At 43.7% G+C, this 21,316-nt stretch overlaps 1 protein-coding gene and 1 long non-coding RNA gene across 5 annotated transcripts in view; one reads left to right on the forward strand and one right to left on the reverse strand.

Moving 5' to 3' along the window:
* The window catches only part of LOC147571728 (uncharacterized), a 62,386-nt gene that overhangs the window by 7,799 nt on the left and 33,271 nt on the right, over positions 1–21,316 (reverse strand). The window lies entirely within an intron of this gene.
* LOC147571729 (transport and Golgi organization protein 1 homolog) lies at positions 599–20,042 on the forward strand. 3 transcript variants are annotated; one of them, XM_086696117.1, is made up of 18 exons: positions 599–742; positions 3,438–3,569; positions 7,185–7,206; positions 8,151–8,239; positions 8,494–8,556; positions 9,295–9,361; positions 9,526–9,664; positions 11,418–11,519; positions 12,206–12,266; positions 12,373–12,408; positions 12,491–12,558; positions 12,683–12,777; positions 13,784–13,860; positions 15,312–15,453; positions 16,550–16,626; positions 18,164–18,296; positions 19,273–19,375; positions 19,870–20,042. In XM_086696117.1, exons 1-18 carry the CDS (start codon positions 677–679, stop codon positions 19,877–19,879), a joined length of 1,482 nt encoding a protein of 493 aa, XP_086552243.1. In that variant the 5' UTR covers positions 599–676; the 3' UTR covers positions 19,880–20,042. The 3 variants fall into 3 exon arrangements, with proteins under 3 accessions (XP_086552243.1, XP_086552242.1, XP_086552244.1); XM_086696116.1 differs by lacking the exon at positions 19,870–20,042 and having other exon boundaries at positions 19,273–19,512; XM_086696118.1 differs by lacking the exons at positions 8,494–8,556; positions 19,870–20,042 and having other exon boundaries at positions 19,273–19,510.

Raw genomic sequence — 21,316 nt, forward strand, 5'->3', positions numbered from 1 at the left:
GACACGGCCAGTGACACCCCCAGGAGAACACACACACCCACACCCACACCCACACCCACACACACACACACACACACAGACACCACACACGGTAAGACCCAAGGGGCAGCAAATTCACACACATAACTAATATATACACGTACAAAACCCAGACATACATAGACACTCCCATAGGGACACACATGCCCCCAGATATGTACATAATGGAAGGGGCTTTTGAAAAGCCATGGTCATGCGGGGTGTCCTTTGTGAGCTATCAGGGTCGAAGGCAGCTGATTGGTGGAGAGAGAGCATAAACCGTCTGAATTGCTATGGCAATGCTCAAACAGGTGAAGACTTGGATGAAGAGAGATCTTCGTCTGCTCCACCTGCTACTGACAGTCTACTTAACTGGCTACTTGTGGCCTACTCATCTAGTGATTTACTGACCTGCTGAGCTACTAACTTCTCTGAACCCTCCTCCCTCCCTTCTTGTACTTGATCTGATCCGAGTACTCTCCCTGACCCCCTTCTTCTCCTGCCACACCCCCCTCCCCAATCCCATCCCCATTTAAACCCCACCCCCCCACCTCACCCCCTTTCCCACCCCGTCCCTTCCCCTCCCACCCCCACCACCTCCTCACCCCCATCTGCACCTCCTCTCTGGTGCCCAGGCGCCCCCTGAAAGGACCAGAATATGACGGTTCGGAAGCTATTTTTCTGGATGCTCTTACTCGGGTATCCCGGTTACCCCAACACAAATGTGAGTACACATCCGACATCAGTGACTTCTTCCTTTTGTATTTATTGATCTTTTTCAGACTGTGGTTAAAAAAACAGCTTTTTCATGGAGTCCTTGATGAGAACTCAGTTCTTTTGGAAAACCCATTAAGTCAGGGCAAGGTTTCTCCACCAGCATGTAGGGGTTCTGGCCACACCTGTCCACATGAAGTTGTGGATCCTGTCTGGGCCACTTGCTCCAAAAAGAGTAGTGTTGACAGGATGGAAACCTGAGCTTCATAATGTCCAGAAAGAAGGACATGGGAAGATACTAAAAGCCACTGAGATCTTTGTCTTAAATAAGGGGCTCGTATGATGTTTGAGTTATACTTCCTTAAAATCATTTTAAAAAATGTCAGAAACTCTACTGAATAAGAGCCATTTAATAGTATTAATAGTATTTTATACTATTAGATGGCTCCTGGAAGGCCTGTCAAGATTCTTCTTCAAGCTTTGTAAGTTTAGAGTCCCTCTTATACGTAGTTAGTTTTCCTATCAGCACGTTGTTCACATTTGTGAAGTTTGGTAGCCCTGGGAACCGTGGTGTCCGAAGTGTTGGTGTTGGAAAGTGAAATGTCGTTGGTGCTCTGTGCTTCCTGGTTTGTTCGCTTTGGGGAACTTGTGCATCAGCCCTCTCCCTCTGGTCTTAGAGGCTGCCCCCAAGGACTCTGTGTCCAACCAGGTAGCTGACAAGCTCAGCGTACATGAAGTGGCCTCAGCCTGCTTGGACATTTATAATAAGAAAGTCACTAGGAGTGATGTGATCAGGAAGTGAATGCATTCTTGTCCTTTCTTTAGCCAACTATGTGCAGAGTGTTGATTTACCCAAAGCAAAAAGGGTCTTGAATGTCCTTAGGATTGTCCAACTATAAAGAAATCCCTGGTTGCCAGTGTGAATGTTTCATTCTATCATTAAAAAGCAAAACCTGTACTCCCAAGAGCCTGAGACAGAGACACAGGGGACACCCATAGAGAAAAGTAGATTTCTTGATATTGGCATGCACCAGATTCTTAGAGAGGGATCTGCAAGGTCCCAAGTCAGGAACAACCTAAATTGAGGCAGAATCCTCTCACATGAATACCTCCAGGCACAACAGAATCTATTCTGTCTCTTTTGAGTCTACGAAGGAGGAAATTTCTTGGTTCTGTTTATTGCAATTTCCCCCTTCTACCTAGGCTGCATCTCATCGATCAGTTCAGCTCTCTCTCCCTCCCTCATTTCTGAATTCTTGCACAAACTAACTTGTCTTGCATTTCCTACCTCCACCTGGTCATGACCATTGTCTGTGGGAACCAAGTGTTACTGGCTCCCTTGGATCGAATCTAGTTAACGGTAACTAATCAAATCAGCATACAGATAGCTGGCAGAGGTATCAAGAGTGCCCAGGACTTAGGATGTTTACCATTCATGTCAAGATGGCCTCTGTCTTTTGATCCCCATGATCACTGTGCTGACGGCCCCTGGTCTCTTGCAGACACTGGCCACTCAAAGACAGTGTACATTTCCCACCGGGACGCGATTTAGTGACCTCAGTTCTGAGAGCTGAAGATACAAATGGTACACCTTTTGGAGGCTACTTTCTAGAGAGGTTTATTGGCACAAAATTAAAGTTTGGTATGTGAGTTAGTATGAATTGCATTGTGAGTGTATTTTCTCCTAAAGGACTGGTAAGTCTAGTTTTAGTAAAATGATATGTGTTCTGTTGTTTTGGTGACCATACACAGGACTTTTGTGTTATTTAGAAAGTAATTTCCATAGTTGTTATTGATTGGTTTAGGTGCAACACTATGAAATGGGAACTTGAATTTATTGTATTGGCTATTTGGAGATGTGTGTTCAAGTAACTTAAAACCTCATAGATTTCATCAAAATAGACAAGATCACCTGATTATGCAAATCTTTATTTAATTCAGAAGTCTGACAATTTGGGCTGTGATTCAGATTCAAAGTAAACCTTGAACGTAAAACCTTATGGGGAGCCTGGGTGGTTCAGTCAGTTAAGCATCTGACTCTTGATTTTGGCTCAGGTTTGTGAGTTTGAGCCCAGCATCAGGCTGTGTGCTAACAGCGTGGAGCCTGCTTTGGATTCTCTGTCTCCCTCTCTCTCGTTCCTCCCCCGCTGTCTCTACTTTCAAAAATAAATCAACATTAGAAAAAAGAAAACCTCAGTGTTTTTAGAAACTAAACAATAATGTAGAATTTATTTTTGCTGGAATAATCCCATATTATTATAAGAGCAGCTGCACATCTCTCAGTTATATGCATATCTGTAAACATCTGTCTCTATAACAGCCTCATTTGAATCTCTAGTACATTTTTATTGTTACTTTCTCCCATCCTTCCGTAAATTTTGGTGTATGTTTGGAAATGTTCCAAGGGATTTTATCTAGGTACTTCGTGAATATGTACAACAGAAGTCATTTACTTCTTGTCTACTAAAAGGGTAAGGAACAATGAAGCCATCACCACAGTAAGATCGTAAACACAATCATCACTCCTACAGGTTTGCCCCTGCTCCTTTGTAAGCCTTCTGTCCTCCCTCTCCTTCAGGAGGAGGCCTTTGAGAGGTGTGCTTATAACTTCCTGGAGGCTGGTTGAAGGTTTATAAAAAATGATTCTTGGTGACAGATATTATAAATGTCTTTGCTATTCCTCATTATCTCAAATATTATTTCAGCTTGTCCATATTTTGGCTGACCATTTCCCTCTTGGCTCTCGTGTCTTCGGAACTCTGCGGAAGCTTGCCGTTATTACTGCCACCGTTGCAATTTGTGCATGTCTTATTTACCTCTGGAGAGTTGTCCTTGCTGTGAGTATACTCAAATACCTTACAGATAGGCTTTTAAGCATAAGTAAGCAGAAGTTTTTTGGTAAGCACAAATTTTTTACTAGACCATTTGTATGCACTCAGTACTTCAAATTTCCCTTTAAGCACGGCATTCATTGCATCCCACAAATTGTAGTAATTCCAACATTCATTATCATTTAGATGGACATATTTTTAAAATTCTGTGAAATGTCTCTTTGACCCTCTTCTTTTAGAATTTCTCTAGTCTATCTCTATTCTCTATCTTCTATGAGAATATCTCTCATATATTTTGTAGTTTTTCCGTTGTCTTTCTATTATTGATGTCTAGCTTACATATGTGTTCTGAGAACGTATTTTCTATGATTTTGTTGACTTCAAGTTAAGGTGTATTTTATGACCCTGAATATGGTCTGTGTCAGTGAATGTTCTAGATGAGCTTGAGAAGAATGTGTATTTTTCTATTGTAGAAAGTGTTCTACAGATGGTCATGGATCTAGGTGATTGGTGATGCAGTTCAGTCCAACTGTGTTCTTATATTTGAATATCTTTATGCTCAATCTGTCAATGACTGATAGAGGGTGTTGAAATCTTGCAGCTGTAATAATGTATATGTCTACTTCTCCTATCAGTTGTATCAGTTTTTGCCTCATGTATTTTGGCACTCTGTTGTTAATGCATGTACATTAAGGATTATGTTTTCTTGGAGAATTCAGCCTTTATTATTGACCTCAGTATCTCCAATAATTTCCCTTACTTTGTACATGTTTTGAAGGACAATTTAATTGTTCACAGAATTCTAGGTGGATGGGTTCTTTTCTTTTAACAGTATAAACATTTCAGTCTTCTTGATTGCATGGTTTCTGAATTCTGAGTATTTTTTGTCCTGGTTCCTCTTGGGTAAGGTGTTATTTCTTCCATCTCCCTGCAACTCCAGCCCCCAACACTACCCCTTAGCTTCTTCCAAAATTCTTTGTTTTCAATTTTCTCTTGATTGAATAGTATATGTCTAGGGATAGTCTTGTGTTTCTTGTGTTTTTTGTTTTGTTTTGTTTTGTTTTTGGTTTGGTTTGGTTTTTTTGGAGGGGGGTATTTATCCTGCTTGAAATTCTTTGAGTTTCCTGAATCTGTGGTTTATGACTATCATTAATTTTGGAAAATTCTCAGTCATTTGCACTTCAAACGTATAAGTAGGTATTCCCATTTTGTGTATGTTACACCTTTTGTCATTGTCACACTGGTCTTGGATTTTCTCTGTTGTATTTTTAATTTCTTTGTGTGCGTTTCTGTTTTGGGTGTTTCTACTTGACATTTCCTTCTGCTTGTTGAGTCTTTCCTCAGGTGTGTTGTGTGTGTTAATAAATCCAACAAAGGCATTCCTTATTTCTGTTATGATGTTTTGGATTTCTAGAAGTCCTTTTGGATCCTAGAGTTATCGTTTCTGTGCTCACATTCACCACCTCTTCTTGCATACTGACTACTTCTTCCATTAGAGTCATTATCCTATTAATCAGAGCGGTTTTACATTCCCAGCCTGATTATCCCACCATCTCTGCCATAGGAAGTGTGATTCTAATGCTTGCATTCTGTGTTCAAAAGATGTGGTTTTTCCTTTCAGGGTACCTTGTTAAGTTTTTGGGGAAGCTTGGGGTCACGTCCGTGTTTAAAAAAACTGAGGTGAAGGCTTTTAGTGTCAAGTTTTGTCTTTCCCTAGGTTTTAGGCTGAGTTTACTCCCCTATGAGACAGGAAGGAGGAAGAGCACTGTAGTTGAGTATTTCCCTTCATCTGTATTGCTTGTCTTCAGAAAAACCCCATTAGGCTTTGGAGAAATAGTTTCTCTGGAGGGCAGGCCTTCTAAGCAAGAACAGAAGAGCATGAGTTTATTTATAAGTGGCTGTGTTTCCTCTTTTCCTGCCAATTTAGAAATCTTTCCCTTCAAAAAGAAAATATGCATATTAAGTACTTGGAAGGCCATCTCTCTTTCCATTTCCCCTGCTTAGGAAAGGAAACATGTGACATTAAAGGACTATCCATGGTTTCCTGTTTGCCCTCCGTAGATACACTTTCCTATAACAACATTTTTATGACTCACTTTTTGATACCATGATGATATTCCAATATCCTGGCAAGATGTTGGGGCTCGCTTCAGCATCACATCATCATTCAAAACTTTCAAATAGGGATATACGTCCTACCGATCAAGAAAATGTGTCTTTACCTTTTGTTAAAGTAGAGTCTTGCCTAGAATTTATTGAGCTATAATTCATCAGGGGATGACTTGGGTCTGGGTGTTACTGGGCCACCCAGACCAGGTTCTCCAGTCTCAGTGTCTTAGTAATGAACACTGATCGAAAGGGAAACAAAGCAGGTGGCGTTTATTAGAGATAGGTTGTATACAGCGGAGCCACCGAGAAAGAGGAATATCGCTCCCCAAAAGGGTAGTGTGCCAGGCTTATAAAGGCACTTTTCCAAAGGGTGAGGGGCTGGGAGTGGGGAAGCATCCTTCAGTCCCACAGTCATTATCTTATGGTTGTTACTTTTCAGTGGACACAAGACAATCACAGGATGTCTTTTTCCATGGTTGACGTGCTTTTAGTGCTCCTAGAAAATAGAAATCCTAGTGCAGTCAGGCTTTAAATGGCTATTTATACTTTTGCCCAGACAACCATTACTCCCTAATACCTGTTCTCTCTTTGGTTCACTTTCCCAGAAGTCTCCAGTATGGAAACTGTTAACCCTTGCCTTAGACCAGTGCCTTTACAGGAATTCAGTTCCTCTTGCTTTTCTTAGACCTTCTCAACGGGAGCCCTTTTTGCTTTGTTTTTGAAATGTTAGCCATCCTTTCTTTTGGTGCCTGTGCTTTTGCCCTAGCCATGTTCCACTCTCTTTCTCATCTGATGATGTGTTTTTGGAAGACCCTCTGTTTTTAGTGATCTAGGAAAATCATAGCACCTGACATGTTGTAATTGTTTATTGATTCGGAAAGCAGCCAACCCTGTGTAACATTTCAGAAAGCTTTCTAGAGAATGAAAGAAGCGTGTCTTCATACAAAGGTTTTCCTTTTCTTTCCTTGCCGCTTCCTTCCTCCTTCCCATCCCTTCCCTTTCCTTCTCACCCCCCTACCGTCCCCCTCCATCTCTCTCTCTCTCTCTCTGTCTCTTTCTTCCTCTCTCCCTTTCTCTCTGTCTCTCTCTTTCTTTTTTTCTTTTTTTGGCATTTCAAATGATCCTGGGTTCTGGACTTCAGTGTGGATGTTGGGTTTGACTACAAGAGAAAAAAAATCAGACAAATATTTTATTTACGTATTTGTAAAACTGTCCGCATTATGCACTGACAGAATTGAATATTTTGATATTTATTTAATATAATGTAAATCTATCTTTTGGTCAAAATAAGCTCTGAATCGTTATGCTTTTATCAGAAATGGTTTATAAAGAATCATGAACTAAATATGAAATTCTACTTTTTTATTATATTAACGTTATGAATTCATTATGCTGAACAAAATGATCATTGTGATTTCATTGGATGACCTTTCAGTATTTTATCAGGAAGAATAAGTTTTTACTATTACTATGTTTTGACCTCAAACTTAATTTTGTTTCTTCCTCTCTCAGACAGAGCCTCCAGTATATCCAGGTAAGATTTTAGGTTTGAGTAGTCTTTGTAATGTTTTTTCATTACTCGTGTTTGGTGTGGGTTTTCATTTTTTAACTAAGGATAAATATGGTGACTTCTGATGTCTACTTGATTTGTTAACTCTTGAAAATCTTTCTCTTTCCTGTTAGAGGCTAAGTGACAATGTGGAGGGATTGGCCTCTCTTAAGACAAGAGACCAGGGGAGGAAAACACCACAGGAGGAAGGAGAACAGAATGAGTGTAATTTTGCCTAGAAATGATTAGGACAGAAGTGATGATATGAGCCTGAGGTGTGGAGTGAGTACTTTGCCATGACCTGGCTTTTGGTGAGATGTGAAGATGAGAAAACCCTCTTTGAGTCTGTCAAGAAGCCTAAGCTTAGAGAAGAAGCCAGGTATTGCCAGGCAGGGTGTGTGTCACAGGAGAGGGTTAAACCAAGGTTTTGAGTCTGAGGTGGAGGGAGCCACTCATGCCAGGGGAAAAGTGAACTTGATGCAAATGGGGGGCAATCTATTCTGCACGGACCCCATGGACTGTGTTGATTCTGTGGTGCTGTCTGTTGAGAGGCAAGGTGGCTACCTGACACTTAACAAGCCCTCAAAGACTGGTTGGTGTTCATCAGTGTAAATGCAGCGGTGGTGGTGATGAGAAGGGTGACCTCAGGGCAGGAGAGCTCTCACATTGGGCCAATGTGAGAGGAGTTTGCACTTTGTGTCTGTTAGAGGAGTCGGTGTTCTAGAGCTTACACGTATAGGAATGTCAGTGAAATGAGGTTTCTTGGGTTTAAAATGCTGCTGAAACTTGCTTTCTTCAGGCACAATGAGAAAGCTAAAAAGTTAGTTACACCCATGTGTCAGATCATGTGTCTGTGCTGCTAATACAGTGGGATTATTCGATGTCACTGGTTTGGTAACAACCTTAAAAACTGTTTTATCCCCTTTTAGTTAATTTACAGCAAAAAACTGCAAAGATCAACACGTTGGAGAAAGAAAACACAGAGCTGGCTGAAGCAATATCCACGTGGGAACAGAAGGTAGCATTGCCCTTTCAAATATTTCTTGTGACTTCATTTTGATTAGTTTTACCTCTTGTAGTTCATCCTACTGACCTATTTCATGTGTTCTATGAATACTTCCAATTCAAGACACGCTTCACAAATGTAATAAAAAACTACCTTTTTATTTGTGAAAGGAGTCACACATCAGACATAGGCTTATCTACCACGATGCTATTTTTGAATTCTGATTCCTTTTTCATATGTTTTGTATATACATCAATGAATTAAAGATACATCTTCAAGAAGCTAAGAGAGAAAGTAACATTCACTCTGCTGAAGCTCTGAAGTTGAAAGTAAGAATCCTTTCTTTGCCTGGATTGCGTTCTAAAAACACAAGTAAAATTAAGGAATTGTTATGACTCATTCAACATGTTCTGTTGAAGGAGAACATCAGAAAAGTTGAGCACTTCAATAAAATTTTAAATGACACCCTTCAAAGTGCACATGTTACCTTGCAATCAGAAAGAGAGAGAGAGAGGAATGTTAAGAATCAGGAAGTGCTAAGAGTTGGCTGCTTTTACTGTCATTTGACTTTGGAGGCTTTTTGTTCATTGGGTGAGGTGAGCATAGCATATTTGCTTGCTGTTTACCATAGTAGAGAGTGGGCCTCTGGGAGACAAACCTCCATCTGCACAGCTGCCATGTCACTAGGACCACGATGAGGAGTTTGCTATTTCAAGGACTAGGAAGTATCTTTTATTTTCACAACTAGGTCATTACCACATCATTCAGACCTGCCCTCCAAGATATGGAGAAAATCCCCCAAGATAGTTGAGAGATGAAGGGCAATAGCAAATTGTATACTGCCTTCTTCTCTTAATGCTCAACAATGTTCAGTGTGCATAGAGGAATATTCTCCTAAGAAAGCCATTTGTGAGCCCTTTGACTGGAACTATTTTCCATGTTCTTTGCCTTCTCATTGTTGTATTTATGCCCCAGGATCTTTCTTTGTAGCCATGCTGAGTCCTTTGCACTCACATTGTTGTGCGATCCTTATTTCTTGAATGTATTTTCTCATATCTGTCCTAAAGTCAGAAGATGCAAACGGTCAGTTGGAGGAACTGAGAGCCTGGAGGTCCAATAAACGTGCACTGGAAGGTATGTTGTCTGTTGGGGAGAAATCCCCATATGGTGGCAATGACTTTGCATTGGGAAGGGAAAGAATGCCTTCTTGCCTTCACACTAGTTGCCCTTTTCCTGTCACCCCAAAACCAAGTCTCAGGTCATATGCACATGCACAAAATAACCATTTTTTTTTACAGCAAGGATAAAAGCCATGGAAGACCTTCGTAATGCTGTGAGTTCTATTAAAGCAATCAGGGAAGAAACAGCCAAAAGGCTGAAGGAGAGCAGAGACGTCCTTGATAAATCCTATGAAAAAAGAAAAATGGCTACAGCAAAGTAAGACGTTCATGTGATAATGGTCCTGAGTACTGTTGTATGAATGAATGTGGTGGCCGCTATAGATAAATATATTTCTTCTAGAATTGGATCCAGAGTATTTTTGCCAAATGCATTCAGGAGAATTGTGCTGCCCTTCCTACCTTGCTTCCTATAACCTGCATTTTCCTTTCTGTCCTTAGTGCTTGTCACACATTCTTGTGTCATGTACTTGGGGTAGAAGAGGGAAGATCCTGGCATTAAGCACACTGATAACAGGCTCCCCTCTGGATCCATTTACATTGGCCTATAGGTTTCAATCCCATCCCATTGTCTTATCAGCCAGAACTAGGTGATCTTTGTTCAGCACCGGACTTGGGTCAAAAATATTTAGGGAAAACATTGACTTACCTTGCTGCAGAAACCATGGGAGTTTCTTTCTAGACTGTGGGTTGGGATGGCATCAGTACTGCATCTCTTCATCCAGTCTGCAAGTGAGACTCGTATGAAGTGTGTCTTCATGGGTTCATTAGAAATTTGGTGCACCAGGTGCATGTTTCTTCTTTGGTCCAGTATTTCCTTTTGTTCTCAGGAGGAGGGCCTTTAGAGCCCCTCATTCACATTGAAAAGGAAATGCTTCCTTGTCTTCCCTGGAGGCTCAGCTTCTGTTAGTCCTTTCCACACCCGGGGTGGAGCCTGCTCTGTCTCACTGGCATGTTGTTTTTGTTAATTTGTAAGCTCTTTGTGGGAGCAGGTAGAGCACCCTGACCACCTTTCTATCTTCGCCCCCTTACAACAGAGCCTCTACATTACAGCCACCCCAGAAAACATTTGCTGAAGGACTACCTGAGAGGCCAGAAGGAAATGCATGTACCTTTCTCTGTCTAGTGCTTTTGTGTCCACTACTAACAGTCTTTCAGTTTTGCATGTGATTCTTGAGTACATCCGGTGCCAAGTTGAAACCCTTTAAAGCAACACCATGGACAAAATAGTCTGAGGGCAACACAGCAAACCAGCCTTTCTAAGCATTTCCCTTTGCTGCCTTCACTGTCAATGAACTGAGTCTTGTTAAAGTAGACTGACTCCATGAAGGTGATAGTTTTCCATCTGAAATCTGTTTCCTGAAGATAACAGCCTGACTGTGGGACAGTTCACACCATGTTATATTTCAGCATATATTGCCACTCTAAGATTGGCCTTTCCCTCCACCAGGATCTTTGAAAGAGTGGGCAGGGGTTGCACTCCTGAACCTTAGTGGTGTATGGGAGTGATTTGCAATGCTGGTGAAGCCATATCCTGGAAGGCTGTCTTTCATACTCAGTGTCTGTGTCAGGGTACAACTTCTGGACTGAGATTCAGTGCACTGCCCCATGGAGGTGTAAGGCAATGATGATCCCCTGCCTCATCCTAATGGGTACAGTTGGTCAGGCACAGGTTTTCACACTGACCTGAAATAGGCCTTCTCCATCACAAACAAAAGACCAACTCTGGGAAGGCACAAGGTGCAATGTTATTTGATGACTTGACGATGAAGGAGTAGAAGCAGAGGACTAGAAAGGCGGCTCTGATTGTAGGCGACTTGGCAGCAGACGGAGGTTGAATTTTCTTTAACATTAAATGGGGTCTTCATTTCTCTGACTGTGTTGTCAGTCTGTGCATCGTTGGGGGAGGGGATAGGGATATTTGAGTCTAGGCTTTAAGAGAGCTGAGAAGGAAAAAGGCAGAATTTCTGGACCTTGGCTACTGGACTATGTATATATCTTTCCCATCTTAGGAATCTGGATATGACAAACTGTGAACTAGTGGCAATGAAGAATCAGATGGCAACTGCAGAGGAAAATCTGAAAATAGCTACAAGGGACATACACAAGTGCAAGTGAGTTCAGATACTAATTAGCAGCGGCTCATGAAACCCCTGTTTGTTTCTTAGTTCTAACCTTTGTACAATGGGTAGACTCCATGAATATAGTAATACAAACACAAATTCAGAGGACATATCCGTAGAGAATTAACAGATAGGAAAAGATAAGTATTAGAAAGAACAAAACAAGTAAGCTACTAAACATTTCTGGGTCTCCGGCATTGACCTGCCCATGTAGAAACTTCATCCATGCCAACGTTCCTGAGGGGTGGTGTCAGTTGTCATAATCTATAGGAAAGCAGTGTGCCATAGGATGAAATCATATCCATCAACAAGGTAGTACCATCTGATGGTCCTGGCCTTTGCAACCCTAGGAAACCTGGTGAGTACACAAGTGAAAGCAGAATAGAACTTTATGTTGGCTTTATGATGAAAGTCACTTGTCACATGATGAATTAGGGCAAGATTGCAAATGGAAAAGAATTCTATGACCTCTGAACCCTACGGGCATGGAATAATGAGTAAGGAGAGGATGGAACAATAGCTTTGGTTCTGTACATTTAGAATTGTGTGAAAAGTGTTTCATGTGAAAGGATAAATTGTATTGGGGGAAGATATGAGGATGACGGGAACATGAGCAGATTATTTATAATCCTACCTACTATTAGGCCTTATTTGACGAAAACAATTGTATCTCACAGACAGCAAATTGAACAAACACGAGAACAGCTGCAGAAGGCAGAACGCACCTTCACACACCAGGTAACGTGAGTTCTGCCTGACATAGTGAACCCTTAGTACCTCATGTGGTTGAGTGTAGTGGCCCTTGGAATTCCTAAACACGGACTTTTTATTGTTGATTTTTCAGGTCGCAGTTTATAAGCGTAATGCTCGGGACAACTGGGTAAGTGTTTTCTTTTTTCCTCCTCTCTCTCTTTCGTTCCCAGTCTGGCACGACTGAAGGTGGATATGTTTTTCTCCCCTAGATCAAGACTCGGATCTCGGAGAGGAAAATGGCGGAGCAGAGCCGAGAGGTCGCCCGCTTGAAACACAGGTGTGGGAGCGTGACATGAGTTTTTATGGGTGTTTTGAGGGATGACAGCGGTGCTGTTTAGTGTCTAGTCAGAGGACGTGGCGTTGCAACGCTGATAGAAGTCCATTCTTTTTCTGTATCCAAGACTGGATGTGATGGAAGGAAAGAGGCTGCTTGACGGATACAGGAGGCGGAGACCAATGCCTGGAAGTCCAGAGATGCAGAACCCTGCGAGGAGAGGTAAAAGGCATGTGGTGATGTGCAGCAGCCTAATTTCTGCGGCAAAGCCTTTTCCTGTGGGTGATCATCGTGTGTCCTGGACAGAAGAGCAAACACTAAGGACAGCAGGTGGTCTGAAGGGGTGACAGAAGGGTGTTCTCCTCTGGTACTACAGGCAGTGAGGTACTTGTCTCTGTGACTGGTGGAGCTCATGCCCCTCCTCTGACTGTGACCCTCCCACCTCCTCTAGCATCCCCCTCTCTGAAGAGCTTGGAAAGGATGACAGGACAGGGGCCTCATCCTTCTTCCCACCCGGACTCAATGTGAAGACTTTAGTTTATTTGAGGAGAAGGTCATTTATTGACTATTTTTAATGTTCCTTTCTTTTTATTGTTGTGAACTGTAGACCTACATTCCTGAATCCAAGCTCCAAATAGCTTCGTCCTCTGATGTTATCAGTGCAACTCTGCGGCTTCACTGCTAAACACCCATAGTTTTCCTTTACTCATTAATATAATACCAGTCAAGTTCAGTTCCATTCAGAAATAGTTACATAATACCGGCTCCCATGTGGAAGGCAGCTTATAGATAAGCTGAAAGACTGAACAATTTGCCTGGAGTCAGAAGAAACACACCCATGCTCTTCTGTGGAGGGTTTTTTGATGTTATCCACCAACTGACGCTCTCATTTTAATTTTTATCTGAAATGAGATGCTGAGTTTACCCCTCATGTGTATTGAGAAATGGCTGTTTTGGTGACGATTTCCTGATTTCTCTTTGAGCTGCCCTGTTGAAAGTTATTTGACTAATTATGAAGAACATGAGCCAGGACCCTATGGTTTCTTCATTAAGATATGATGGGATGGATCTCCCCCTCATCACTGGGGTCAACTGAGGCTTGTGGGTTACTCTCTGCCTCTCCTCCTGGTCCTGAGTGTGGGCAAGAGTTTAACACGTCACAAAATGTGGTCTTTGTGTGAATTCTTCACAGTCTACTAAAATCAGAGTAAACCTCTATCCATTTCAGAGCCTTTAGCCGAAGCTGATGTCACTCCCATGAGTCACAACTACAAGCAGTCTACCAACAATGCCGAGACGGACAAGGTAAATGCTGGGGCCATTTTCAGTTGTAAGTCTGTCAGGAAACCCTCATTTGCGGAACAGCATGCTCTGCGGCCTTATCCCTGTTTTCTGTGTTGTGTGATATGTCTGCCTGTTTATATTCTCCAAATGCACAGCCTTAACCCAAGAGTCTACAGGCTGCTTTCTTTTCAGCCTGTCATCTTTTTTCTGGTCAGTTTAGTAGCCAAAGGAACTTAGAAGTTGACCACCTTATGGCTTTTCCCTTGTGTTCAAAATAACAACAACAGGAAGATACACTGCACTCTATACCAAAGTCTCTAAGCTTGTTGACTCCTAACACACTACCTCTCTGTGGGATCAGTGTTGTTGTTATTTTCCTCTTTCTGGTCACACTATTCATGTGTGAAGACTGTCTGTTCATTGTAAACATGAAAAGACTTCCCTCCATCTTTATATTGTGTGCCTTGTACAATTTATGATGGTTTTAGACAAAGTCATTGTCATAACTCACCACCTTCACGTCTTCATGGGTAAATGAACTGTTTGGAATCCTTTCAAGCAGTATCTTAGGTAAAAGTATTCTGAACACAAGGTCCTTCAGTTTTATTCATATGAGCAGGTTCTCTTGTGTCTCCAGTCAGTGTTAGAGCTGATACCATCGCTCATGACCCATCCCTGGAAATGTATACCAAAGTCAAAACACATTTGCATTAATTCTGTTTCATGAATGTCTGCCTCTTTTTTCCCATAGGATGTATTACTCTGTGTCTTGTAGTGTACACAAAATCAGAATTCCTTATGAATTCAGGTGAACACTTGGGGGCCTAGTACTCATTGATGTGTAATATGTTCCTCACAGCAAACATTTCCTCAGGTCCCCTACAAGACTCCAGGCATCCCCAACTCCCGAGTGGTTTCTTGGCCTTTGACAGCACTTGCAGAAAGTAGGAAGACCTCTTTCTCAGCGAGGGAAGCAGAGGGGGCCAAGTGTGGGGCCGGCAGGCAGAACTTGTCCCCAAGAGTAGCTGTGATTTCATGTGCAGAGAATGAACTGTGTATTTGCAGTCCATTTTTCTGTGTTCGGAATAAGCCAAAAACAGAGCTTTTGCCGTCACTGTAGTGGAGGGATGCAAAGTGATCCTGGACATGGATGTCCGCCTGTCTGGAATATGCTGCTTCATTAGTTTGGAATTACTTATTTAATCCTGTAAGATGGGATCATTTTGTTCTAAATTCTCAGACCTGGGCAGGGACATGTGGTGACAGTAGTTTAACCGCATGCGTTTAGTTGCCTAAGCTGTAGGTGGTACCCAGTGGCAGGGACAGAGTTTTCAGGTACTGATTCTACTCTCTTGGATCCTGGTGGCAGAGAAGGGGGCAGGTGCTGACCCGTACTTCTATGGGTTTCATCTGCTTTGCGGATTGGTTCTCTTGTGTGGCATCTGCACATAGCTGTCACTTCTGTTCTGCAGGGCAGTGTGGATCCGTGGCGACCTCCTCCATCAACTGGAAGATTCTGCCCACCCTACTATAGAGGCCTCCCTTTGATCTGGGCACATCCACCTCCTGTACCAGGTTCGGGACCATCCCGAACCCCTCCACCTGCACCACTTGGTAAGATGATCTGGGCAGTATGAGTTGGCTTGCTAAGAACCTTCATCTAATTTTTGTTGTTGTTGAGACTTTTTTAAAGAAATTTGTTAATGTTTATTTATTTTTGAGACAGACAGAGACAGAGCATGAATGGGGGAGGGTCAGAGAGAGGGAGACACAGAATCTGAAGCAGGTTCCAGGCTCTGAGCTGTCAACACAGAGCCCGACGTGGGGCTGGAACTCACGCACTGTGAGATCATGACCTGAACCGGAGTCGGATGTTTAACCGACTGAGCCACCCAGGCGCCCCGTTGTTGAGTCTTGTACAAGGTGCAGAGGTGGTACCACAGACCATTGAAACGCAAGGAAAATACCTGCCATCATCACCACATTCCTTGAGTTTCTCATGATTGACTTATCATCCTTGGGTCATTTCCCCCACTTTGTGTTGGTACAGGTGTCTCTTGTGGAGATGGAATGGGGCTGTATGCAGAAAAGCAGGCATAGCGCTTCAGCAGATGTGTGCCATACACAGTCCATGTGCTGGGCGGTGGGAGGCATGAGGTGCAGCCTAACGTATATCCATCCAGTTGTGCCCCCACTCATCCACAGTTGTTTGAGGAGTTCTGAAAACACCTGAACCAGGGCTTTTATGGGGCTTCATCAGAGTTTAAAGAATGGCTCTCCCTTTACCTTGGGATCACCTGAAGCATGTAGGATACCCTGTGCATGTGATTTGGGATCGAACTGAGCCAAAGAGTTTAAGTTGCTTGAGGAATGAGGAGAGTGGTTTTTGTTTTTTGGGGTTTTTTTTGTTTTTGTGTTTTTGTTTTGTTTTAATTTTTTCTTAACGTTTATTTATTTTTGAGACAGAGAGAGACAGAGCATGAACGGGGGAGGAGCAGAGAGAGAGGGAGACACAGAATCGGAAGCAGGCTCCAGGCTCTGGGCCATCAGCCCAGAGCCTGACACGGGGTTCAAACTCACGGACTGTGAGATCGTGACCTGAGCTGAAGTCGGACACTCAACCGACTGAGCCACCAAGGCGCCCCATGTTTTGTTTTTTTTAATCTCTGCACAATCTACTCAAATCAGAATAAACCTCCATCCCTTCTAGGGCCTTTTGCGGATCCACATGTTGCTCCTGTGAGTAACAACAACACTGACTCTACCAAAAGGACCACGAAGGACAAGGTAAATGCTGTGGACATTTTCAGTTGTAACTCTTTGGCAAAACCCTCCTTTTTCTGTTCAGCGCTCTCTCCTGGCTTTGTGTCTGTTTTGTGTGTTGTATGATATGTCTGCTTGTTCTCATTTTCCAAATGCACAGCCTTAACCCAAGTGTCTATGGGGTTCTCTCCTTTCTGCCTGTCAACTCCTTGTGGAAGGTTTAGAACCAATCGTGCCTAGGGCTGAGCACCCAAGGGCTTTTCTTGTATATACCTGGAAATAACCCAGGGAGGGAGAGACCACACTCCACCTGGAAGTCTTTTGGCATGACTTATTTTTTCTGGACCTCCTCAGTGTGGAATCATTGCTCTTGCTGTTTCTTCCTGTTCAGTTTCTTTCTAGGGGATTAATGTGTTCAGAAAATCGGCAGTTATCCTTATGTTTTGAAAATGCAAACTGCCTTCACTCCAACTTATATTTTTGTATGTGTCATTTAGAGTGGTCTTAGACAAAGTATATGTAATACCCATCAACATTCAGCCTTTTTTTTTTTTTTTTTTTTGTAACCGTGCTGTCTGGAATCCCTTCAGGTGTGCCCTGGGTATACATATTCTGAACTACGAGAGGTGACATATTTGTCCTAGAAAACACGCATTGCTACATGCGTGGTGAAGAGAGACAATCCGTAATTACCTGCATTGTAATTCTCCACTGTGTCCTTTGTGTTCACATGAGCACGTTCTCTTGTGTCCTGTGTCACTGTTACAGGTGAAACATGGAGATGTACAGCAGAAACGAAAGTGTATTTGTGTTAATTCTGTTATTTAGAATTTCAGCTCATCTTTTAGAGAACAAAAGTACCCTGCGAGTTGTACTGTATTTAACTGAGAAGTACCGCTGAATGAAAATAAATTAGCTAAGCCTACCTAACATGTATAGGTAACATGTTTCTCTAAGAACATGCTTTTCGAGGTTCTCTGCATGACCTCAGGATCCCCATCCCCGAACATGTCTCTGTGCCCATGGATAGCACTTGCAGAGAGGAGAAGACCTCATTGTCGGGAGAGAAGCAGATCGGGCACAGGCGGGGGCTTAGAGGCAGAGCTTTGAGCCACGAGGGCTATGATTCCATGTGTGGAGCCTGGGATTGTCATTCCTTCTCAATCTGTAGTTCTTCACATACAAATAAGCAGCCTCTGTGGTGGAGGCGGAGGCGGGGTGGAAGGCGATTCTGGACTTAAATGCCTTCCTATCAGGAATATGCTATTTTATTAATTTGGTACTCCTTCCATAAATCCTCTCGGACACGAGCTTGCTGTTCTACATTTGCACACATGTGGGAACACTGGTTTGTCCCCATAGCGTCCGTTCCCCACCCCCAAAGCTATAAGTGGAACCCAAAGTATGGGTAGAGATTTTGGCGCTGATGCTGCCCTCTTGGAACCTGGTGGTGGGGAAGCTGGCAGGAGATGAGCACTGCTTCTTTGGGTTGTTGCCACTTTTTGCTGGTGTTGGTGCTTTGCTCTGTCCTACGAACATAGCTTTCTTTTCTGTTCTGCAGGCCATTATGAATGCAAGAGGGCCTGGTCCTTCCCCAGGATCGCCTTGCAGGCTGTCCCCCACGGACCACCCTTCACCACCAGTCACGGGCCATGGGCCACCTCCTCCACCAGCTCCTCCACGTACTAAATTTGGTAAGATGACCTGAACTGGATGAGTGACCGATAAAGCGTATTCGTCTTCTTGGTGAAAGACTTGGTGGGAATGATGTAGGGATGCTTGTGAGGGCTTGGCAATTCAACTGCAAACCTGCCTGGGGACAGTGTCACATATCTCAAGTTTCTCAGGACATAGTGTACAATGGGCTGTGTCATTTCCCTGTAATGAGGTCAGCTGTAGGTTTCTCTTGTCTACAAGAAAGAGGAGTTTTACACAAAGGCAGATGTATCAGGAGTACTGGTGCCTGTCTGAAAGACACAATGCTTTGAGCTCCGTGAAGGATGAGATGCACCCCTAAGTGTAGGTGCCTCAGGTGTCCCGTCTGAAAGGGGGCACATGCATTATATGACACAGACCTTGTGGTCACCAGAGTGGAAATACCAGTGAAGGATCCAGTGCGAAACTGGGGGAAACTTGAATCACGCAGGAATAGAAGGGAAGTTGAGCACGGTAAGCAGAGTTTGAGGAGGTGCAGAGGGGAGGGCGTTGGGGTCAGTAGGATGGACTTGGAGGCCATTTCTGGCAGGGCCCACACACTGGGAAGGGAGCATGAGGACAGTGTGAAGTCTGCAAAGGACTGCTGCACGGGTTCAACCACAATGTAGAATGCAGTCATCATCTCTGAAATGTCAACGTCACCACAGTGCACCTAGTTCATAATCTAAATAAATTTTGTTGTTTCCCTTGGTTTTCTGAAGGGTCTGGACGTGTATGAAGAATGTTCTGGGAGACTTGGGAAGTTAAACTTAGTCTTAGGAAACGCTTGTCTGCCTAAGTTAGTGTGTCTCAGTGAGACTAAATGTGAAGGCAGGTTGTAGATCAGCTGTGCCGCTTCCTTGGCCTTCAGCCTGAGTCAGACTCTTGGTGGGGAACTCAGGGGTGAGGAGGAGCCGCCCCTGCTGAACTCTGGTCACCACACCCCTGCGTCTGCTGTCACCACCCTGCCTGCAGGTTTGCGTCTCCGAAAGTTCCCTCGCAATCTCCTGAGGTTTTGCCTGTGTTCCTGCTGTGTCAGCTCTAACACCAGCTCTCGGCGGTCATCTCAGAGCCTCAGGTTTGTAATCTGAGAAACAGGGACAATGTTGGTTTCTGAGGTCAGTACGATGAAGAGGTGAGAAGCACTTAAGGAATTTGTAAAATGTATGGGAGGAGTGGACACTCACCCTTCTCAGGGTGGAAATGAATGTATCTCCACACAGAAGGTCCTCAATAGATGTTCATTCAATTTCATGAAACTAAGAGTGTAATGCCCGAGGCTGAGAGGTTGGCAATCCGTGTTTCAAAAAATATGGCAAAGACCCCTGTGTTTTTTCTTTTAAAATTCAGGTCCTACTTTATGAAAAAGAAAAAGATAACTGTGATAGTGTGTACATTCAGGGATCTATATCTAAGATTTGAAGACAGTCCTAATCCCTTAGAGGTAGACACACAGATGCAGTCACACAATTAAGTGTTCATCCAAGGCCACAGATATATTGTTGAACACAAAATACATAGAGGAGAACACAAGATCCCATTGCAATAACCCAAAATCTCTTTGCCTTACAGGAGAATGTGAAATTTGAAGAGGACCCTGAACTGTGACCACTGGCTGTGGTGATGTGATATATTTAGAAAAGTTGTCTGATATGCGTATTTGACTGAATTCTTTCCCTGACCATTCCTGTCCCCTCTATTTTGTTTTTCCTCGTTTCCCCTAATAAACCCATCACAGTTCTGTATCTCTGTCATTATCTGCTTCCAGGAGGACCTACGGTCATTCTGTGTTGATGTACACAGTGTGACCCCTGTATACACGGTCACGAACAGGTAGAATCTACAGTAATACGGGGCAGAAGATAAGTGACTGTTTGAATTGTATTGACTGCACATGTCTCGCTGGTTCCTTCTGGGGTGGTGGCCACAAGCTTCCTCCAGATCTGGTGACAGTTGTGGTCACTCGTCAATAGATCCTCGCAAGCACGTGGCACTTCCTACTCACCGTGGTGTGTGGTGATCAGCAGGGCAGCTATCAGCCCCCAGGACATGGCTGATTCGTGATTGCAAGACATGGATGAGGGGTCAGCAGTGTCTTGGGTAGAACAGTGCGGACACCCTGCATTAATCCACATGATGTGGATTTTCCCACGTACCAGCTACGTCATTGGTGCTACCTGGTAGCACCAATCCAGGTGGGAGCTGTTGTGGGTGTGAGTCTTATAATGGCCCATATTCCTCTCAGTGTTTTCTGTTTTTATCTTTTATTTTGATGCAATGTTTATTTTTGAGTGAGAGAGAGACAGAGCACAATTGAGAGAGGGGCAGAGAGAGAGGGAGACACAGAATCCAAAGCAGGCTCCAGGCTCTGAGCTGTCAGCACAGAGCCCGACGTGGGGCTCAAACTCACAAATCCTGAGATCATGACCTGAGCCAAAGTTGGACACTTGAGTGATTGAGCCACCAAGTCGCCCCACCCCCCACCGTTTCCTTTTTGAGGGCCGGGCAGGGCAGATGTCAATGACATGATACCCATTCCTTCCGCACCACCAAGGAGGAGTTGGGTGTAAGCATCTGACTCTTTCCGGGTCCTCAAAGCCCATGCATTCTGCCCCAGAGCGCCTGACTCCTGCTGGGCCCGCCTTCCTCCCAGGTTATGGAGGCAACCAGGCTTCCATCCACGTTGGGGTCATGGCTGGGCCACCAAGGGCTCAAAATCTGGCTGTCCACATGCTTCCCTGCGGTGGCTGGGAACAGCCATGCTCCAGTAAAGGTCAGCATGAGCAGCTTCTCTAAACAGGATTCTCATCCACTGTGATCAGGGCCTGAGCTAAAACATGACAGGGGAGAGGGGGACACAGGGGATGTGGTGCCATTTCCTGGACAGGGCTGCGCAGAGCAGAAGGCCAAGGCCTGTTAATCTCTGGATTCTGGATGGTAGGTGAGCAGTTTAAAACACCACAGCCTTCTCTTACATCAAAAGAGAAACCTATATCTTCACCCAGCCTTCCTCTGATAT

Source organism: Puma concolor, unplaced genomic scaffold, assembly GCF_028749965.1.
Source record: "Puma concolor isolate L17-30 unplaced genomic scaffold, mPumCon1.1.hap2 unalloc_scaffold_102, whole genome shotgun sequence".
NCBI classification, from domain to species: Eukaryota; Metazoa; Chordata; class Mammalia; order Carnivora; family Felidae; genus Puma; species Puma concolor.